The 18,384-nt window shown below is 41.7% G+C and overlaps 1 protein-coding gene across 1 annotated transcript in view; it reads left to right on the top strand.

Moving 5' to 3' along the window:
• mrpl23 (mitochondrial ribosomal protein L23) overlaps positions 1-18,384 on the top strand; it is a 100,437-nt gene that overhangs the window by 22,677 nt on the left and 59,376 nt on the right. The window contains exons 3-4 of the mRNA XM_023984714.2: positions 10,917-10,999; positions 18,000-18,073. Of these exons, the coding sequence (XP_023840482.1) occupies positions 10,917-10,999; positions 18,000-18,073 (157 nt within the window). The remainder of the gene's footprint in view (positions 1-10,916; positions 11,000-17,999; positions 18,074-18,384) is intronic.

Here is an 18,384-nt window from a genome sequence, read left to right as displayed (position 1 = left end):
TAACCTGTGTCTCTGCACATTGACTCTTTACCGGTACCCCCTGTATATAGTCTCGCTATTGTTATTTTACTGCTGCTCTTTAATTATTTGTTACTTTCTTTTTTCTTTTTTTTGCGTTGTTGATTTAAGGGCTTGTAAGTAATCATTTCACTGTATGGTCTCCACCTGTTATAGTCGTCGCATGTGACAACATGTGATTTGATTCCAGGTTAGATTACCGTCGTTGTATTTGTCTCCACTTTTCCAAGGCCTAATACATGATCACACAAAATAGTTTTTATTGATATGTTTGTCAGTGTCGGCAGAGTTGGCTACCCTGTCATTTGTGTTGTATTAAAAAATATTCCGCCAAGGTCTCCAGTCATATAACGTGTAGTAGAATTGCATGAAATGTGTTTTTATAAAAGGCCAACATTTTCCTGTGCAAAGAGAGGAGAAGGAATGTATATGGCCGATGCCTACTCTAAGTAACTACGTGCTGCATTGAGAAATGACTAGTCTATGTCAATCTACTTCCCCAATATAGAAAAGTTGACCTATTGTAACGGTCGTCATAGTCGTTCTCCTCCTCAGACGAGGAGGAGCATGGATCGGACCAACACGCAGAGTGGGTAGTGCTCATGATAATTTATTAAAACGAAACTGAACACTTACAAATACAAAAACATTAAAACCGAAAACAGTCCCGTGTGGCACGAACACTGACACGAGATACAAACACCCACAAAAACACACGTGAAACCCAGGCTGCCTAAGTATGATTCTCAATCAGGGACAACGATTGACAGCTGCCTCTGATTGAGAATCATACCCGGCCGAACACAAACATCCCAACATAGAAAATCACACATAGACAAACCCACCCAACTCACGCCCTGACCAACTAAATAAATACAAGACAAAGGAAAACAGGTCAGGAACGTGACACCTATTCTATTGGTCAGCAAGTCGTTCTGTGCGAGAAATAGCCTGTTCCAAACAGACCCTGGGACAGTTGTGGGATGATAGATCCAAAAGTCATCCAACATTTAAAAAAAAAAAAGCAAGGAGGCTCATGCAACAGATTAGAATGTTAAAATGGTGCTAAACAATCTTTTTTGTTATTTTTTTAAGGGGTGAACTATTCTTCAGGTTATAAGCGCAGCAATGCGCACAAGGTAGTAGGCTACGCGCGAATGTTTGTTTCATAATCCAATTAGTGGGGAAACATCCTTGTGAGCCGTTTCATGTGACAGAGATGAAYATATCAGTCATGACATTTTTAAAGAGGGGACATGTAAATATGCAACAACTAGCATGGGTTGCTAATATGACAAGGATTGTGCCTTTGGCTACTGGAGAATTAAAGAAAGTTTTTTTGAAAACCAATAGAACATGAGAGGAAACGGCTAATGTTTTCAATGGCATATGGAAGTTTTTCGAAAGTAAAAACCTGCACGTTTTGTTGGATTTTGGCTAGCCTACTTTGAAGCAAGGTAAGACGTGCCTCGTATGTAGTAAAACYTTCCGCATTCTAACAATTAAATGTTTCCTTTATAATTGTGGCCATTGTTTTTTGTTGTTTTTTACACGAGATTTCTTTTAAAAATGTTGCACACTGATTGGGTTTATTTAAAGCACGTTTCACTCCAGCAGAAACAAACACCTGTTTGAGCTGTTTTTGGCAGCTCTCGCGCTACATCAACTGGTATTTCATTATTAGGCTAAAATGCATTATTTCGACAATGCCCCCCCCCCCCCCCCCCAATATTATTTATCAGCTTTTTTTATTTTTTATCAGCCGAAGCCGGTATTACCTTCTAACGGAAACCCTGTGACTACTGTGCCGTCACTACAATAAAGTGTTGATTGCGATATTGGCCGTAGGTAGTAGCGTTTTTGTAGTGAGCCTTTCTTGAGTGCTTTAATTTCGTTTTTCTCAGGACGAACACAAGGTTTGCTTTGTCTGCCTAGCACCTGGGGCTGAATGAACAACACATAGAGGTCCTATGTTATTCTGTGGACTCACAGGACGGAAATCGACTCGTTCTCTCTTCTCCTCGCTTTATCATTATACACTTCCCAAACGCTCTGCAAACGTTTCTCAAACAACAGCCGTCTCCTAATCCTTCCTTGGCACTTTCAATGGCTCAAAACAACGCGGCGAGTGTTTCTCTCTCGCTTCCTTAGTGCTGAGGTCGTTTGGTTTCCTTTGTCATTTTGAGTGTTCGTTGAGTCATTTTGTGGTCTTGAAGTATCTCTTCCTTTCTCCAGCGCATCGTTGGTTTGCATACACATTCTTGTGTAAGAGAACAGTGACTGGCTTCAGATTTCAGGATACACCACACACACACTTAGTGGACTCTTGTCTTGTGCAGTTCAATGTGAGTGTTTCTTTGGGTGGGTGGGGGGGGGGGGGTTGAGAAATGTCTGTTGCTCACTAACATAGACAATACAGTATGTGTTCCATATAATTAGGAATTAGAATACTATAATGGACATGAACCTTCTTATGATGGGATTAAAGGTCAGCAATTTTGGTCAGGGAGTTGGTCAACTATGGTTTGCCAGTGCTGTGATAAGATATTGTGTAAAAATAAGGAATTTGAAGTATGTATCTGCACCCTATGTCTGTTAGCTAGCCAGCCAGACATAGGGTGCATATTGGCAGTTCAAATTAACTGCCAATATGCCACAATTCCATTCAAACAATAGTCAATCCACAGCCGGCGGGAAATCAGTTGATGAAAGGACTTTGACAAGTTGTACTGATATCATAGCATTCACAGCTTTCCACGAAAGCAACATTTTTAACATTTGTCGTCTGTTTACATATACAGTATTTTAGAGGTTTGTACAGAACATCGGTATAAAACCTGTATAAACTGTATTTATAATTATGACTATTTTAAGTTGACAATAATTTTACTGCACAATTTCTGATCAGAATATGCCTGCACTGCCATTCATGCCAATTACACTGGTTTCTCCCTGACCAATATGGCTGCCATTTTCACCCAATTCTGGAACTGTGAGGGTTTATGACACAGCCCCTCTAGTAATTTTATAGGATCTCTACGATGTATTCATTCATTCTGTGAACTTGGGATCATGTATTCTACCTGTTGAACAAAATAACAGTGTTGTTGTTTTGCCAGGAGGTTGCCATGGTTACATGCTCTGCTTCATCTCTTTGGTTCCACCATCCAGAGTCTCTGAATTGAAAAAAATAGCATTTAATCCCCCTACGGTTCTCAGAATGACAGAAATCACATTTAGTTTATGGTATTTAATCTTAATAGAAATACCTGTGCATCAATCTAAATGACATAACAATCCCTATCAAAATCTGTAAYTTTAAGCTAGAGATCTGTTTTTTTTGTTGCATTGGAACGGTCTCATTGCACCGAAATCCTCAATCCACGACTTCCGCATCTGCTGTGAAAGGTGGCAGAGCAAGAGCAGTGTTTGTCAGACCACGAGACATCCCGAAAAAAACGGTATTCTCACGAAAACCTCTGTAGCAACCGAACGGTTTGGCCTAGAAACGATTATGACCAGTCTATGAAATGAGGAGACTCTCTCACACACGATGGTGTTCTCCGTTTCGCTCTACGACCCCCACAAGTGTCAGGAAACTCGTCTGAACTCAGTAATGTCGACGTGCCAACTTCTGTTTGGTAGCGTCCGAACCGTTTTGGCTACATACTAATGGGACGAACACGACGGTGATGTGTAATCTCCTAGATTTAGGACAGACACTTCAAAACCTTGCTTCTTATGATTTATTTTTGGACTGTCCTTTTTGCCATTTATCAATGTGTTTTTCATGTGTTTCTATGGGCTTTAGTAGTAATGGGCAAACTCAATATTTTATCAAATAATAATACAAAAATATTTTTGGATACCTAAACGGGTCCTAAAATTCTAAATCAAATGGCTAAATGATGTAGTAATGTAGTGACAAACACTGAACGGTAAACGATTGAGCGTAGTAGTTTATGTAAATTCAACTAGAGATAATGCAGGTGGACCTCTTCATTAAATCCACCTCAACTGGCTGACTTCTCTCATAGCTTATTTGCAGTTCTCTCTGTAGGAAATGTCACTACAAATCATTTTGTGCCTGGCCTTCGCTGTTTCATGTGTCCTCCTAAACGATGACTCAGCATACTATTTGAAACGGTTGAGTTTTCCACATCTCTGTGTGTGTGTATGGGAGTTGGAGACCTTGTTACCCTTTTTACCTTTTATATAATAACATGAAGTGTGAACTGCTGCTTATCTCTTCAAGCAGGACATCCCTAATGTCATCTATTAACTGTTTCTTCTTTCTCTCCTCATCTCAGGTTTCATGTCTTCCATCCGTACAAACCTTTTGTTAGTCTCTTGGTATGTCATGTTTTTGAGTTGTGCCCTGTTTATTGTGTTGGTTTTTGTCACGGTTAAGACTCTGTGTGTGTGTGTGTGTGTGTGTGCAGGTCACAAAAATACATTTTTGAGCACAATTAAAGTATTTTGCGTAATAGTGTTTTAATGATAAATAATGACAAAGTTCATGAATAAAAGGTTTTTGGGGTGTTACATGCTCAGTCAAGCACAATGTACCCTCAAATATTTGATTCACTTAGTGAGACAAATGTTCAACTGCCCCTTTTAAAGAGAAACTTCTCCCATGAAGCAACTTCTCGTTTAGAAAATGGCCTATGCATTTATTCTAGTGTCAAAATTGACCACAAAGTGTAAATAGGAACATTTTGGTCACAATGTCCTTCTCGTCCAAAACGAAGATTTGCGAGATGATKGAAAAATGGTATCGCGGAATGAAGTGTACCGTAACAGTTTTCCTTGGGTTGGGTTTATTTCAATCCGACCCACATGCCCACATCTTGCAGCACCCAAGTAATCATTCGGAGCTCAGCTGCACTTGACCCGATTTGTAATGCCCGCGTTCAATTTGGTTTGATATTCAATATCCCTATGGTGCTAGTTAAGGACCATTAGTAAATTACACAATGTACAGTGCCTTCGGAAAGTATTCAGATTAGAGGTCGACCGATTTTATGATTTTTCAATGCCGATATCGATTTATTGGAGGACCAAAAAAAGCTGTATTTTATTTATATATATATATATATATATGTGTATATTTATTTATTTGTAATAATGACATTTACAACAATACTGAATGAACACTTATTTTAACTTAATGTAATACATAGATACAATGAATTTAGTCTCAAATAAATATTGAAACATGTTCAATTTGGTTTAAATAACGCAAAAACAGTGTTGGAGAAGAAAGTAAAAGTGCAATATGTACCATGTAAAAAAACTAACGTTTAAGTTCCTTGCTCAGAACATGAGAACATATGAAAGCTGGTGGTTCCTTTTAACATGAGTCTTCAATATTCCCAGGTAAGAAGTTTTAGGTTGTAGTTATTATAGGACTATTTCTAGCTATACCATTTGTATTTAATTTACCTATGACTATTGGATGTTCTTGTATTGCCAGCCTAATCTCGGGAGTTGATAGGCTTGAAGTCATAAACAGCGCTGTGCTTCAAGCATTGCGAAGAGCTTCAAGCATTGCGAAGAAATACAAGCCTTAGTTTCTGAATTTGACCATATTAATGACCTATCATTTCGAAAACAAAACGTTTATTCTTTCAGTGAAATACGGAACCGTTCTGTATTTTATCTAATGGGTGGCATCCATAAGTCTAAATATTCCTGTTACATTGCACAACCTTCAATGTTATGTCATAATAACGTAAAATTCTGGCAAATTAATTACGGTCTTTGTTAGGAAGAAATGGTTCACACAGTTCGCAACTTTTTAAGAAAGGCATTGATGTTTATGGTTCTAACTTGTGACATTGGTGCTACAATTGTTCTTTTTTCACGAATGTGCTTTTGTTAAATCATCACCCGTTTGGCGAAGTAGGCTGATTCAATGATAAATTAACAGGCACCGCATTGATTGTATGCAACGCAGGACAAGCTAGTTAAGCTAGTAATATCATCAACCATGTGTAGTTAACTTGTGATTATGTTAAGTTTGATTGTTTTTTATAAGATAAGTTCAATGCTAGCTAGCAACTTTCCTTGGCTCCTTGCTGCACTCGCATAACAGGTGATCAGCCTGCCACGCGGTGTCCTCGTGGATTGCAATGTAATCGGCGTACAAAAATGCAGATTACCGAGTGTTATGAAAACTTGAAATAGGCCCTAATTAATCGGTCAACCTCTAATTCAGACCGCTTTACTTTCTCCACATTTTGTTWGTTTACAGCCTTATTCTAAAATTGATTAAAATTGTTTTTTTCCTCAGCAATCTACACACAATACCTTTTTAGCTCATTTATAAAATATGACATTTACATAAGTATTCAGAACCTTTAATCAGTACTTTGTTGAAGCACCTTTGGTAGCGATTACAGTATTGAGTCTTGTTGGGTATGATGCTACAAGCTTGGCACACCTGTATTTGGGGAGTTTCTCCCGTTCTTCTCTGCAGATCCTCTCAAGTTCTGTCACGTTCGATGGGGAGCATTGCTCCCGAAGCCAGTCCTGTATTGTCTTGGCTGTGTGCTATATGGTCGTTGTCCTGTTGGAAGGTGAACCTTCGCCCCAGTCTGAGGTCCTGAGCGTTCTGGAGCAGGTTTTCATCAAAGATCTCTCTGTACTGTGCTCCGTTCATCTTTGCCTACATCCCGACTAGTCTCCCCGTCCCTGCCGCTGAAAAACATCCCCGCAGTAGTAACCGGTAGAAAACAAGAGATGGATAGATAGAGACAMAAAGAAAATGTGTACAGTAGAAGTACACCCCTGAGGGATGTAGGTTAGGGTTTAATACCTTAACTGGTATCCTTTGATTTCCGACCAAGCACCTTCCTGTTTCCTGAGAGTGAAATAAAGGTGGGTACCGTGGACCAATTATATAAAGTTGACGTCGGAAGTTTACATACACCTTAGCCAAATACATTTAAACCCAGTTATTCACAATTCCTGACATTTAGTCCTAGTAAAATGTCCCTGTCTTAGGTCAGTTAGGATCACCACTTTTATTTTAAGAATGTGAAATGTCAGAATAATAGAGAGAATGATTTATTTCAGCTTTTATTTCTTTCATCACATTCCCAGTGGAGCAGAAGTTGGCATGCACTCAATTAGTATTTCGTAGCATTGCCTTTTAAATTGTTTAACTTGGGTCAAACGTTTCGGGTAGCCTTCAACAAGCTAAATAAAAAAYGTAAATGGGGAAAAAAAGCCTACGTACAAGAAGTACCGGTACCGAATCAATGTGCAGGGGTACAAGGTATTTGAGGTAATGAACATACACTACCGTTCAAAAGTTTGGGGTCACTTAGAAATATCCTTGTTTTTTAAAGAACAGCACATTTTTTGTCCATTAAAAMAACATCAAAATTGTCAGAAATACAGTGTAGACATTAATGTTGTAAATGACTATTGTAGCTGGAATCGACTGATAAAAAAAAAAAAATGGAATATCTACATAGGCGTACAGAGGCCCATTATCAGCAACCATCACTCCTGTGTTCCAATGGCACGTTGTGTTAGCTAATCCAAGTTTATCATTTTAAAAGGCTAATTGATCATTAGAAAACCCTTTTGCAATGATGTTAGCACAGCTGAAAACTGTTGAGCTGATTTAAAGAAGCAATAAAACTGGCCTTTAGACTAGTTGAGTATCTGGAGCATCAGCATTTGTTGGTTCGATTTACAGGCTCAAAATGGCCACAAACAAAGACCTTTCTTCAGAAACTCGTCAGTCTATTCTTGTTCTGAGAAATGGAAGCTATTCAATGCAAGAAATTGCCCAGGAACTGAAGATCTCGTACAACGCTGTGTACTACTCCCTTCACAGAACATTGCAAACTGTCTCTAACCAGAATAGAATGAAGAGTGGGAGGCCCCGGTGCACAACTGAGCAAGAGGACAAGTACATTAGAGTGTCTAGTTTGAGAAAGGCACCTCACAAGTCCTCAACTGGCAGCTTCGTTAAATAGTACCAGCAAAACACCAGTCTCAATGTCAACAGTGAAGAGGTGACTCCGGGGTGCTGGCCTTCTAGGTGTAGTTGTATGACATGGACATATCAACTCTCTGGCTTCGTTCATAAATTAGACCAGTCATCACAATGCTAGCAGCTTACCATATATACTAAAAATAAAGTCTCCAATAGAAAACATAACTTACTTGCTTGTATAAATGTAATTGCTGAATTTCATGTGTAGGCAACACGTGCCCTCTCGACGCAGTTACGGTAGACAATCTCCATCTCACATTCACATTTCTCCAAACTAAAGTCTCTGAACATTTTCTGAAAAGTTTGGGGAATGACCAGGAGTTTTGCACCCCCCCCCCCCCATCTAAGACTAATCCCCTAACTCAGGAACCAGGGGTACTAGGCTTTTCCACAGGGGGTACTTGAAGACTCACGAGATCATAGGCCTACCGATGAAATGCACACGAGGGGGGTATTTCAGAGGTACTCAGGGCAGAGCAAAATTCAGTTGGTGCGACAGTAACCAAGAGAGTTTTGGACCCGCTGCCCTAATGGATATAGCTGAACTGTTATCTATCCACCAAAATATGTTACTCTAGTAGGAAACAAAGACCATGAGACAAAGACCCAAAGTTCACAATGTTCCCTTCTGTTCTCTCACAGGAAGCTGCATCGATTACACTCGCCTCCATTTCCCTTTGACTCAACTTTAATATCAGATTTATGGCCAAAACAATACGAAACAATACAACTTTATTAATCCCCCCCCCCCGAGGCCTGACGCAGGGATTCTTTTTTTTTAAATCCTTGGGCGGGCAGCCTAAGCGTTTTTTTTTTGGGACGCCTTAGTCCAAAAAGTGCCTAGAATTGCAGGACATTTGCTTTAAAAATGCTTTCAGCTCCATGGCAGAGTATGTAGAATCTGTGAGAATGTGCTTTCAAATTGCAACATTTTCTCTCGGCTGCATGGAGAAATGTGTAGAATTGGAGTGAATAGGCTTAAATGTGCTAAAATGTCTCTACACCACCAAGATGAGGGCCTCTAAAATAGTCTCTAATATTCGGCCCTGCTGCCGGGCCCACCGCGGCCATGCCCCTGCCACTCCCCCTTTGCCACACCCACCACCTCAGCCCTTTTTTGATCCGTAAAAAAGCCTGGCACGCCAATGTCCCCGACGTCTCCAACCTGCTCCACATACGCCGGCCAAATCTGAAACCATTCCCGACGTTATCTGATGCCCTTCTCTTTTGCCCGGGTGGAAAGCTTCCGTCATCCGCGGGATAGTGTTACTGTGGGGGAATGCGCGGAACCGTGTGTTTGTGTATAAATATAGCAGTATCTGAGGTGATGATGCACTCAGCCTTGACAGCTGCCTTAAGACAGATATTTGTTCTTTCCTGGGAGTGGTGATGAAAGGTTACGGCTCCTTCTGTTTCTGGAGTTTCCGGGCGACGTTGTCGTGAGGACTGCATCACTTGGGCAGTAGGCTCGAGCTCTGAGTCACTGCACCCTTTTGGCAGTTTGGTTTTGTGGAGTGTTGACTCTTCCTATCGTCTACCGTTATCGCTGCACTCGTATGAGTTTGTTGTTTTATCTCGTCCATCAGAGGGGGGCGCTGTTGCTTGAGTGAAATTCCTTCCCGCTCTGAGTGGGTGAGTGTGTGCGTGTGTGGCAGGAGGATAATTGGAGTGTGTGACAGCAGGGATTAAGAGAATGTTCCTCTCTTTAATCAGGATCAGTGTTCTCGCTCTAATGACCCTGAGAGGACTATTCCCCAACCCCCCCCCCCCTCTCCACTCACACTTTCTCTCCCTCCGCTTTCTAGGAAATCCTCTCACTCACACAATCACACACTCTTTCTCTCTCTCGTCTTCTCAAGTGCCCTCTCTCCCACTCTCTAACCCACTCTTTCTCTCTCTCTCCTTCTCGAACCCCTCTTTCTCTGCCCCGCTTCTCTTTCTCTCCTCTCCTAATGCCACTCTACTCTGCTTCCCTAACCTCTGGCACACACACACACAGGATGGAGGGATTAGGGGAAGGAGGAATGGAAACGGAGTCGCATCTGTGTGTTGGATCTCTAAGGAGACTGTTCCGGGTCCCCATAAATAAATGATTATAAATGTGTTCACACTTTTTTTTCCTTCAGAATGGCCATTGTCCCTTGTCTCTCGGACTGCTCTGCTATTCTAGCCTGAAGAGGTTTCAGTCCCTCTTGTCTTCCCCTCCCTGAAAGAGATCCATGTTGATTTGGAGATGAATCACATTTTATTTGTCACACATGCGCCGAGTACAACAAGTTGGAGACCTTTTCCCGTGAAAATGCTTACTTACAAGCCCTTAACCAACAATGCAGTTCAAGAAAGAGTGGAGAAAATATTTACTGAATAAACGAAAGTAGAAAATAAGAAGCTGGACTTTTGGCGAACACTGACTGCACTGCAGTCCTCTAAGGATCATTTGTGTTTCCACTTTGTTTGCACCACTGCTGGTGAAATGGTGGGTTAATGTATTCAAACTAGCCTAAGTAGGGTCATAAACACCCGGGTTTCTATCATGTTAGCGTTAGACTGTCAGCATTGTAATGTGAATGAGCGGGGCCAGTAGGTCCTTATGAGCGTAGGGTCGTGTTCACTAGGCACAAAATGGAAGAAAACAGGACTGTTTGAACAATACCCAGGTCTACATTAAGAGTTTGCTTTGTGTGGGCCTAAGCCATATGTCCCAAAAAATAAGTCTGTCCTACATCTGTGGATCATGTCGCTCTACTTGTGAAGCTGATGTTTGGTCTGTTGAAAGAGGCCACTTCACCTGGATGTTATCTTCCACAGGCTAACGCTGTTGATTTTTTTTCTTTCTCCCCCCCTCGGGCTCCTCTCTCTTTGTCTGTCCATGACCTGTGGACAGAATGACCAAATGTGACGTGAGGAACTACCTGGAGAAGCTTTACAGCGTTCCAGTGGGAGCTGTCCGCACAAGGATCCAATACTGTGAGTACCATTTTAAACATACCATATGTCGATCAAGGGAAAATCCGTATTTAAATGATTGGTTGTTAGATTTATTTTGTGCATTTTTATGACCAATAATTWTTTWTTTTTTTAAACCACACATCACATCATTGCGGATAACACAAAACAAAGCTCTTTGACCTAAGTTTTAGAAAAAGAAAGTGACAAACAAGACTATTTTGAGCACAATCCAAGACCATTCTCACCTCATTTGTAAAATGGTATTTTTTGCAGTGATTAGCACGTTTAGCTAACCCCATTTATTAATTCATTGACAGTGAGAGGAGTGTTCTTAGCAGTAAGCTATAGAGGTATTATTTTTATTTGTGAAGAAGAGCGGGTTTTAGGTTGTTAGCATGTTAACCTATTGCAGTGAGGGAAATGCTTTTTTTTGTGGTTAGCTGTCTAGGTCATCTTTTTATCCGTTGGTGAGCAGTGACAAAAGTGTTTTTTGCGGTCGTTAGCATTGGTTAGCATGTTTAGCTATCGAGTGTCCATTGATAAGCAGAGTTGTTAAGCGGTGATTGCGGTTAGCGTGCCTGGCTGGACTTTCCATCACAGCTGCTTATCACAGAATCTGCTGCTGCAGCACTCCGGCCTACAGCTGTCCCAAGGTGTCCCTGCACTCTTCCTCCTGCTCCAAGGCGTAACACACAAACACTTTTCAAGGGCCTAAAAGTGGGCCAAGCAGGGTTACACAACCTACCCCTCTCTCCATCCACCCCTCTCTCCCATTCTCCCCTTCTTTTAAAGTTTAGATAATCACAAAGCCACAGAGAGGGGGTTATATGATTGACTAAATTATTCTCTTGGCATTTCATGGGCGAGGAAACATTTGGGGTTAGCACGGGCTGTTTAGAGGCTCTTTTACGAGGCTACGAATTTGCTAGCTCCTGGAAGGAAGGAGGGAGGGAGAAAAAGTGAGAGGAGCAGAAAGAGAGGCCTGGAGACCAGAGGGTGGTGGGCCAGAGAAGGAAGGCGTGCTGCTGGGCCAGGAGGGCCAAGAGGAGCCCCCTCTCTCTTTGGGGCAGAGAAAGATGGAGAGAGAGAACCCCAGAGAGAGAGAGAGCGGCAGAGGGAGACAGCGAGACGCCAGGCCTACGTAATATGGAAAAGAACCCATTAGACCTCTCATTTACGAGAGCTGCATTAAAGGCAAGGGGGGGGAAAGAAAGGGGAGAGCGAGAGAAGGAAATAAAAAATAACTGAGTTGGCGAGGGGGGCCCAAGCGATCCTGAGGTGCGTCAGCGAAGGTATCCCTGCCTGCGTCAGGGGTTCCATGCCATTGGCAGCCTAAAGAGGGGAACGAGAGAGAGAGAGGGACGCAAATGACCCCTTTCTTCTCTCTCTGCCTGGGCGGCAGGCGGGCTCGGGTATTTTGGAAGGCGTTGCCATGGCTACCCCTCCGGCTTTGGGATTTGTAACGTGGTAGTCGGCTGCCAAACCACAATCCCCCTTCAAAAAAATAGTTTGTGTGTGTGCATGCACACGCTTTTGTGTGGTAGGATGGGGTGAATGTAGTGGTGCAACTTGGGGTAGGGGGGGGGGGTATGACAAACAACACCATCATGGGGACTTAGCCTACCTAATTACCTGACTCTGAGTTGGGGGCGAAGGTCCCCCCCTACACTTACTCTCACCTATCTTTCACACCCACACGGGGGGCCTCCACATAGGTAGGGGTTGTGATGGGGCGTTTTACGACCCTGGTAAGGGCTTTCCCTGAGCTGTGGGCTGCCTGGCTGGTGATCATTACACACACACACACACACACACACACACACACACACACACACACACAAGTGACTCACTACAGCGGAATGTTTCCCTCGTTTTTCATGTCATAAATTGTTCCCATGTTAACGGGAGTTATCAGTTGCCTGATGGCTGGAAGACCAGGCGAATGTTTAAACAGGAGTTCTAAATGTGCAAAAACCCACAAATGGCTTGTTGGGTTGTTATTTTGTGTTTGTGAGAACATGGGGAATTTGCTTTGGTCAGCTTTTATTGAGAATAATTTTGTGAGAGCTGTTTTGTTAGATTTCAGTGTAGCTTTTGCTGTCATTGATCATAACCTATTGCTGAAAAAATGTAGGTGTTATGGATTTACATCCTCTTTCTTATTATGGATTGAGAGTTACCTATCTAATAGAACACAGAGGGTTCTCTTTAAGAAAAGCCTCTAATGCAAATCCGGTTGAGTGTGGTGTCCCGCAGGGCAGCCTGCTTGGGCCGTTTTTTTTCTTCTTTCGAATGAGCTTCCACTTGAATAAAGCCTGTGTGTCTATGTACGCTGACGACTCAACCGAATACACGTCAGCTACGACAGTAAAAGACCTATTACCTATTAGGCCCACTTCAATCTTTTGATTGAAAAATAAAAAATAAAACATTCTACCAATTCATCTGGTTGTTATCCATAAGTCAGTCAGATGTTTTATTATTAAGTTAGTGACAGTTAAATGTGATTTCTTCTTCAATTTCAAAGCTCCAAAAAAAGTTGTGGCGATGCTCAGATAAACATATTTTGTGTACCTTTTCAGATAAGCGATCATACTCTATGTAAAATGAAGAGATGAATGCACATGATAGCATATTTCATTGGCATTATTTACTATTTCTTGCCAATTGGAATATGGGGTGTCCATGCTAGCAGTTGTGCCTTCATGTCAGTCACACAGTAGTAATAACTTGGTTAACTACAACAAGATAATAGATTTCAGGCATTCACAGCTTAAATTTTTTTATGCATTGTGTCTTATTTGACTGTTAAATTAACCTTGCATTGTTTATAAAAAAAAAAAAATATATATATATATATATATAACAATGCAAGGTTAATTTAACAGTCAAATAAGACACAATGCATATATATATTTTTTTTGTTTGTTAATTTGACATGTTTATCTCCGGAGGGCTTAAAGGGTAGCACAAAAAGCATTCCTTCACCGAATGTAAATATAGCTCCATATGATCATTATTAACTTTACATAATATTGTATATAGTGTATATTTATACCCCAAACCATTGGTGTCCAAATATTTTCTGGTTAGATTTTGCTATTCTGTCTTTTTCACCCCAAATCACGGTTGTTCCATTTAAGCCCAGTTATGCTCCTGCTAAGCCCGGTTTGCATTGAAACACATGGGATATAGTGTTTTGATTTCCCTACTATTCAATGAACATGAGCATAAATTGTTTATTTGTTCATAATTAGATTGAAACGCACACAAATGACAGTTGTGCATTTTATTCGTCGAGCCTATGGTGCCTTTGCCCAGATTAGCAACAATTCGAAACCTCCGTACCGCTAGACAGCTAGTCGTTGATGCAGAGAGAGAAGAATAAGATCAGGGTTCAGGGATATCTGGAATAGAAGACCTACAAGTAGGTGACAAAAAATGCAAACAAATGAAGGACAAGAATATGACTAGTGGACGTGGTGGGGGCGTTGTTGAACTAATTAACAAGAATAGCAGTACAGCAAATGTAAATCAMCTTCAGATAAGTAATTGAAAGTCGTGTTTTATGGTCCTTGTACATGGCTTCTTATCCACTTAAGATTTTTTTTTTTTGCCTATCAATAACACACCTGATTCATCTAATCATGTCTTTATTGAAGTCTCTAGTTGAATCTGGTGTGTAATGGTTGGCAAGAACAAAAGCCTAAGTCCACATTGATCTCTGTGGATACAATTGGACCCCCCCCCCCCGTTATGAGTGCTACTTTCACGATGAATAGTAACGATCAGTTTATATTAATAACTTTAGATGAATAGAATCACATTTTACATCAGAAATGTAAGTTTGCACATTTTTTTAAGTTTCGAAATTTATTTAAGAGGTGGGCGTATTTAGAACACCCATGGGCTTAAATGGTTCCTTCGGTACCCATGAAGCCCAGTTTGGACTGTACACATTTGATCAAATATTTGTATTTCTTATAAAACAATGTTTTAAGTAATGTCATAAAACATCACATGAGAGAGTCATTTTAAATTTTCTCTCCACGTTTCTTACAGAAATTATGGCAGTGTATGTTTGAAAAGTCCAAACATTTTGGTGGGTTTAATAGGTACACTTCCTCTAACACCCTTAACCCAGAGCTCCAGTTAGTTTTAGAATGGTAAATTGCATTAGGCTGGTGATAAATATCTCAAACTAGAAACATTGTTTTTAGGACAAATCACTGACTCAACCCTAAACCTCGTCTAGATCTATTACTGGCAATTGAGCAAGTGTAGACTAACCCTAGATAGCAAGCTGTCATAGTCAAAACGTATAGATTCAATGGTTGCTAAACTGGTAAGAGGTCTGTCCGTGGTAGGGCGTTGCTCTGCTTTCTTGACATGTAAATCAACCAGCCAGGTCCTACAGGCCCTCGTTTTGTCACTTCTGGACTACTGCCCAGATGTGTGGTCATGTGCGCCAAAGGGCATAGGGAAATTGCAGTTGGCCCAGAAACAGTGCAGCGTTTAGATGTACATGGAGGGCGAATGTCAGTGGTATGCATGTCAATCTCTCCTGGGTCAAAGCTGAGGAGAGACTGACTGCATCACTGTTGGTCTTTGTGTGAGGTGCTGATGGGTTAAAGGTACTGAAATGTCTGCTCAAGCAGTTGGCTCACCATTCGGACCCTCATCGGCACCATGCAAGACTTGCAGCCAGAGGTGTCTTCAAATTCCCCAGGTCCAGAACAGAGGCTGGGAAACACACAGTATTAAATAGAGCCATGACTACATGGAACTCTCTGCCACCACAGGTAACTCAAGCTAGCAATAAAAACATCTCTATTTATATATATACAGTGGGGAGAACAAGTATTTGATACACTGCCGATTTTGCAGGTTTTCCTACTTACAAAGCATGTAGAGGTCTGTAATTTTTATCATAGGTACACTTCAACTGTGAGAGACGGAATCTAAAACAAAAATCCAGAAAATCACATTGTATGATTTTTAAATAATTCATTTGCATTTTATTGCATGACATAAGTATTTGATCACCTACCAACCAGTAAGAATTCCGGCTCTCACAGACCTGTTAGTTTTTCTTTAAGAAGCCCTCCTGTTCTCCACTCATTACCTGTATTAACTGCACCTGTTTGAACTCGTTACCTGTATGAAAGACACCTGTCCACACACTCAATCAAACAGATTCCAACCTCTCCACAATGGCCAAGACCAGAGAGCTGTGTAAGGACATCAGGGATAAAATTGTAGACCTGCACAAGGCTGGGATGGGCTACAGGACAATAGGCAAGCAGCTTGGTGAGAAGGAAACAACTGTTGGCGCAATTATTAGAAAATGGAAGAAGTTCAAGATGACGGTCAATCACCCTCGGTCTGGGGCTCCATGCAAGATTTCACCTCGTGGGGCATCAATGATCATGAGGAAGGTGAGGGATCAGCCCAGAACTACACGGCAGGACCTGGTCAATGACCTGAAGAGAGCTGGGACCACAGTCTCAAAGAAAACCATTAGTAACACACTACGCCGTCATGGATTAAAATCCTGCAGCGCACGCAAGGTCCCCCTGCTTAAGCCAGTGCATGTCCAGGCCTGTCTGAAGTTTGCCAATGACCATCTGGATGATCCAGAGGAGGAATGGGAGAAGGTCATGTGGTCTGATGAGACAAAAATAGAGCTTTTTGGTCTAACTCCACTCGCCGTGTTTGGAGGAAGAAGAAGTATGAGTACAACCCCAAGAACACCATCCCAACCGTGAAGCATGGAGGTGGAAACATCATTCTTTGGGGATGCTTTTCTGCAAAGGGGACAGGACGACTGCACCGTATTGAGGGGAGGATGGATGGGGCCATGTATCGCGAGATCTTGGCCAACAACCTCCTTCCCTCAGTAAGAGCATTGAAGATGGGTCGTGGCTGGGTCTTCCAGCATGACAACGACACGAAGCACACAGCCATGGCAACTAAGGAGTGGCTCCGTAAGAAGCATCTCAAGGTCCTGGAGTGGCCTAGCCAGTCTCCAGACCTGAACCCAATAGAAAATCTTTGGAGGGAGCTGAAAGTCCGTATTGCCCAGCGACAGCCCCGAAACCTGAAGGATCTGGAGAAGATCTGTAGGGAGGAGTGGGCCAAAATCCCTGCTGCAGTGTGTGCAAACCTAGTCAAGAACTACAGGAAACGTATGATCTCTGTAATTGCAAACAAAGGTTTCTGTACCAAATATTAAGTACTGCTTTTCTGATGTATCAAATACTTATGTCATGCAATAAAATGCAAATTAATTACTTAAAAATCATACAATGTGATTTTCTGGATTTTTGTTTTAGATTCCGTCTCTCATAGTTGAAGTGTACCTATGATAAAAATTACAGACCTCTACATGCTTTGTAAGTAGGAAAACCTGCAAAATCGGCAGTGTATCAAATACTTGTTCTCCCCACTGTATATATATATATATTATTTATTTCTTTTTCTTTTTTAAAAGAACACCTTACGGCATGATGGGGACTACGAAGAGAGACATTTTTATGTATTTTGTATTGTTTTTTACGTTGTATTATGTAGTGTTCTGTATTTTATTTATTGTGTTTTGTTTCCTGTTTTGGCCCCAGGAACAGTAGCCACGTAATTGGCGATCCTAATAAAAATAAAAAAAATACTCTTCCATAGTTCTGCTAATAGTTTATAGGCCTACCGTTTAAACATTGACACGCTGCGTCGTCAACAGCAAGATGCGAACATCCTTCCATAATACATGAAGCTTACTCTAATCTACAGCAACAGTCCCTCTCGTTTGGTTGTGGTTGTTTCTCTCTCTCTGATACGCATGATGTCATTACCGCCGACTGGGGAAGTAAGAGGTTAACCTGCATTCCTCAGTCAACAGGACCAGGATCTGCTCTATTTTACTTGGTTGCAACTTTTTTTTTTTACCAACCACAGCGCTCTCTTGCTCTCTCTCTCTCTCTCTCTCTCTCTCTCTCTCTCTCTCTCTCGCTTCATCTCACAGGTACGAATAAGAAGAGAAACCACCTCAACCAGAAAGTGAAGAGGCCGGATTATAAAGTGGCCTACGTTCAGCTGGTGAGTTAAGGCACGCACACACACACTCTCTAGCTCACACATACTTTTATTGGGGTGGTGGGGGTAGGGTGGGGGGGGCTTATTAAAGAGAACAGTCAGTAGGACAGGGTGCTTTTGCCCCTCTATAAGCCCTCTTTTGTCTTTTGCAGAGGCTAGTCTTTGGGAGGTCGAGGGACTGTAAGAGGGGTGAGGGCTTTTTCCTCCCCCAAGAGTGCCCCAAGGCAGATAGGCTTTGAAGGGGAGAGCACTCAAACCCCCTCACCTTATTGAGGCTCAGTACCTTAAGTCCCAACCCTGTTTTCAGTGTCTAT

Source organism: Salvelinus sp. IW2-2015, linkage group LG4q.1:29 (assembly GCF_002910315.2).
Source record: "Salvelinus sp. IW2-2015 linkage group LG4q.1:29, ASM291031v2, whole genome shotgun sequence".
In the NCBI taxonomy this organism is placed as follows: domain Eukaryota; kingdom Metazoa; phylum Chordata; class Actinopteri; order Salmoniformes; family Salmonidae; genus Salvelinus; species Salvelinus sp. IW2-2015.
This window is presented reverse-complemented; position numbering and strand designations above follow the sequence as displayed.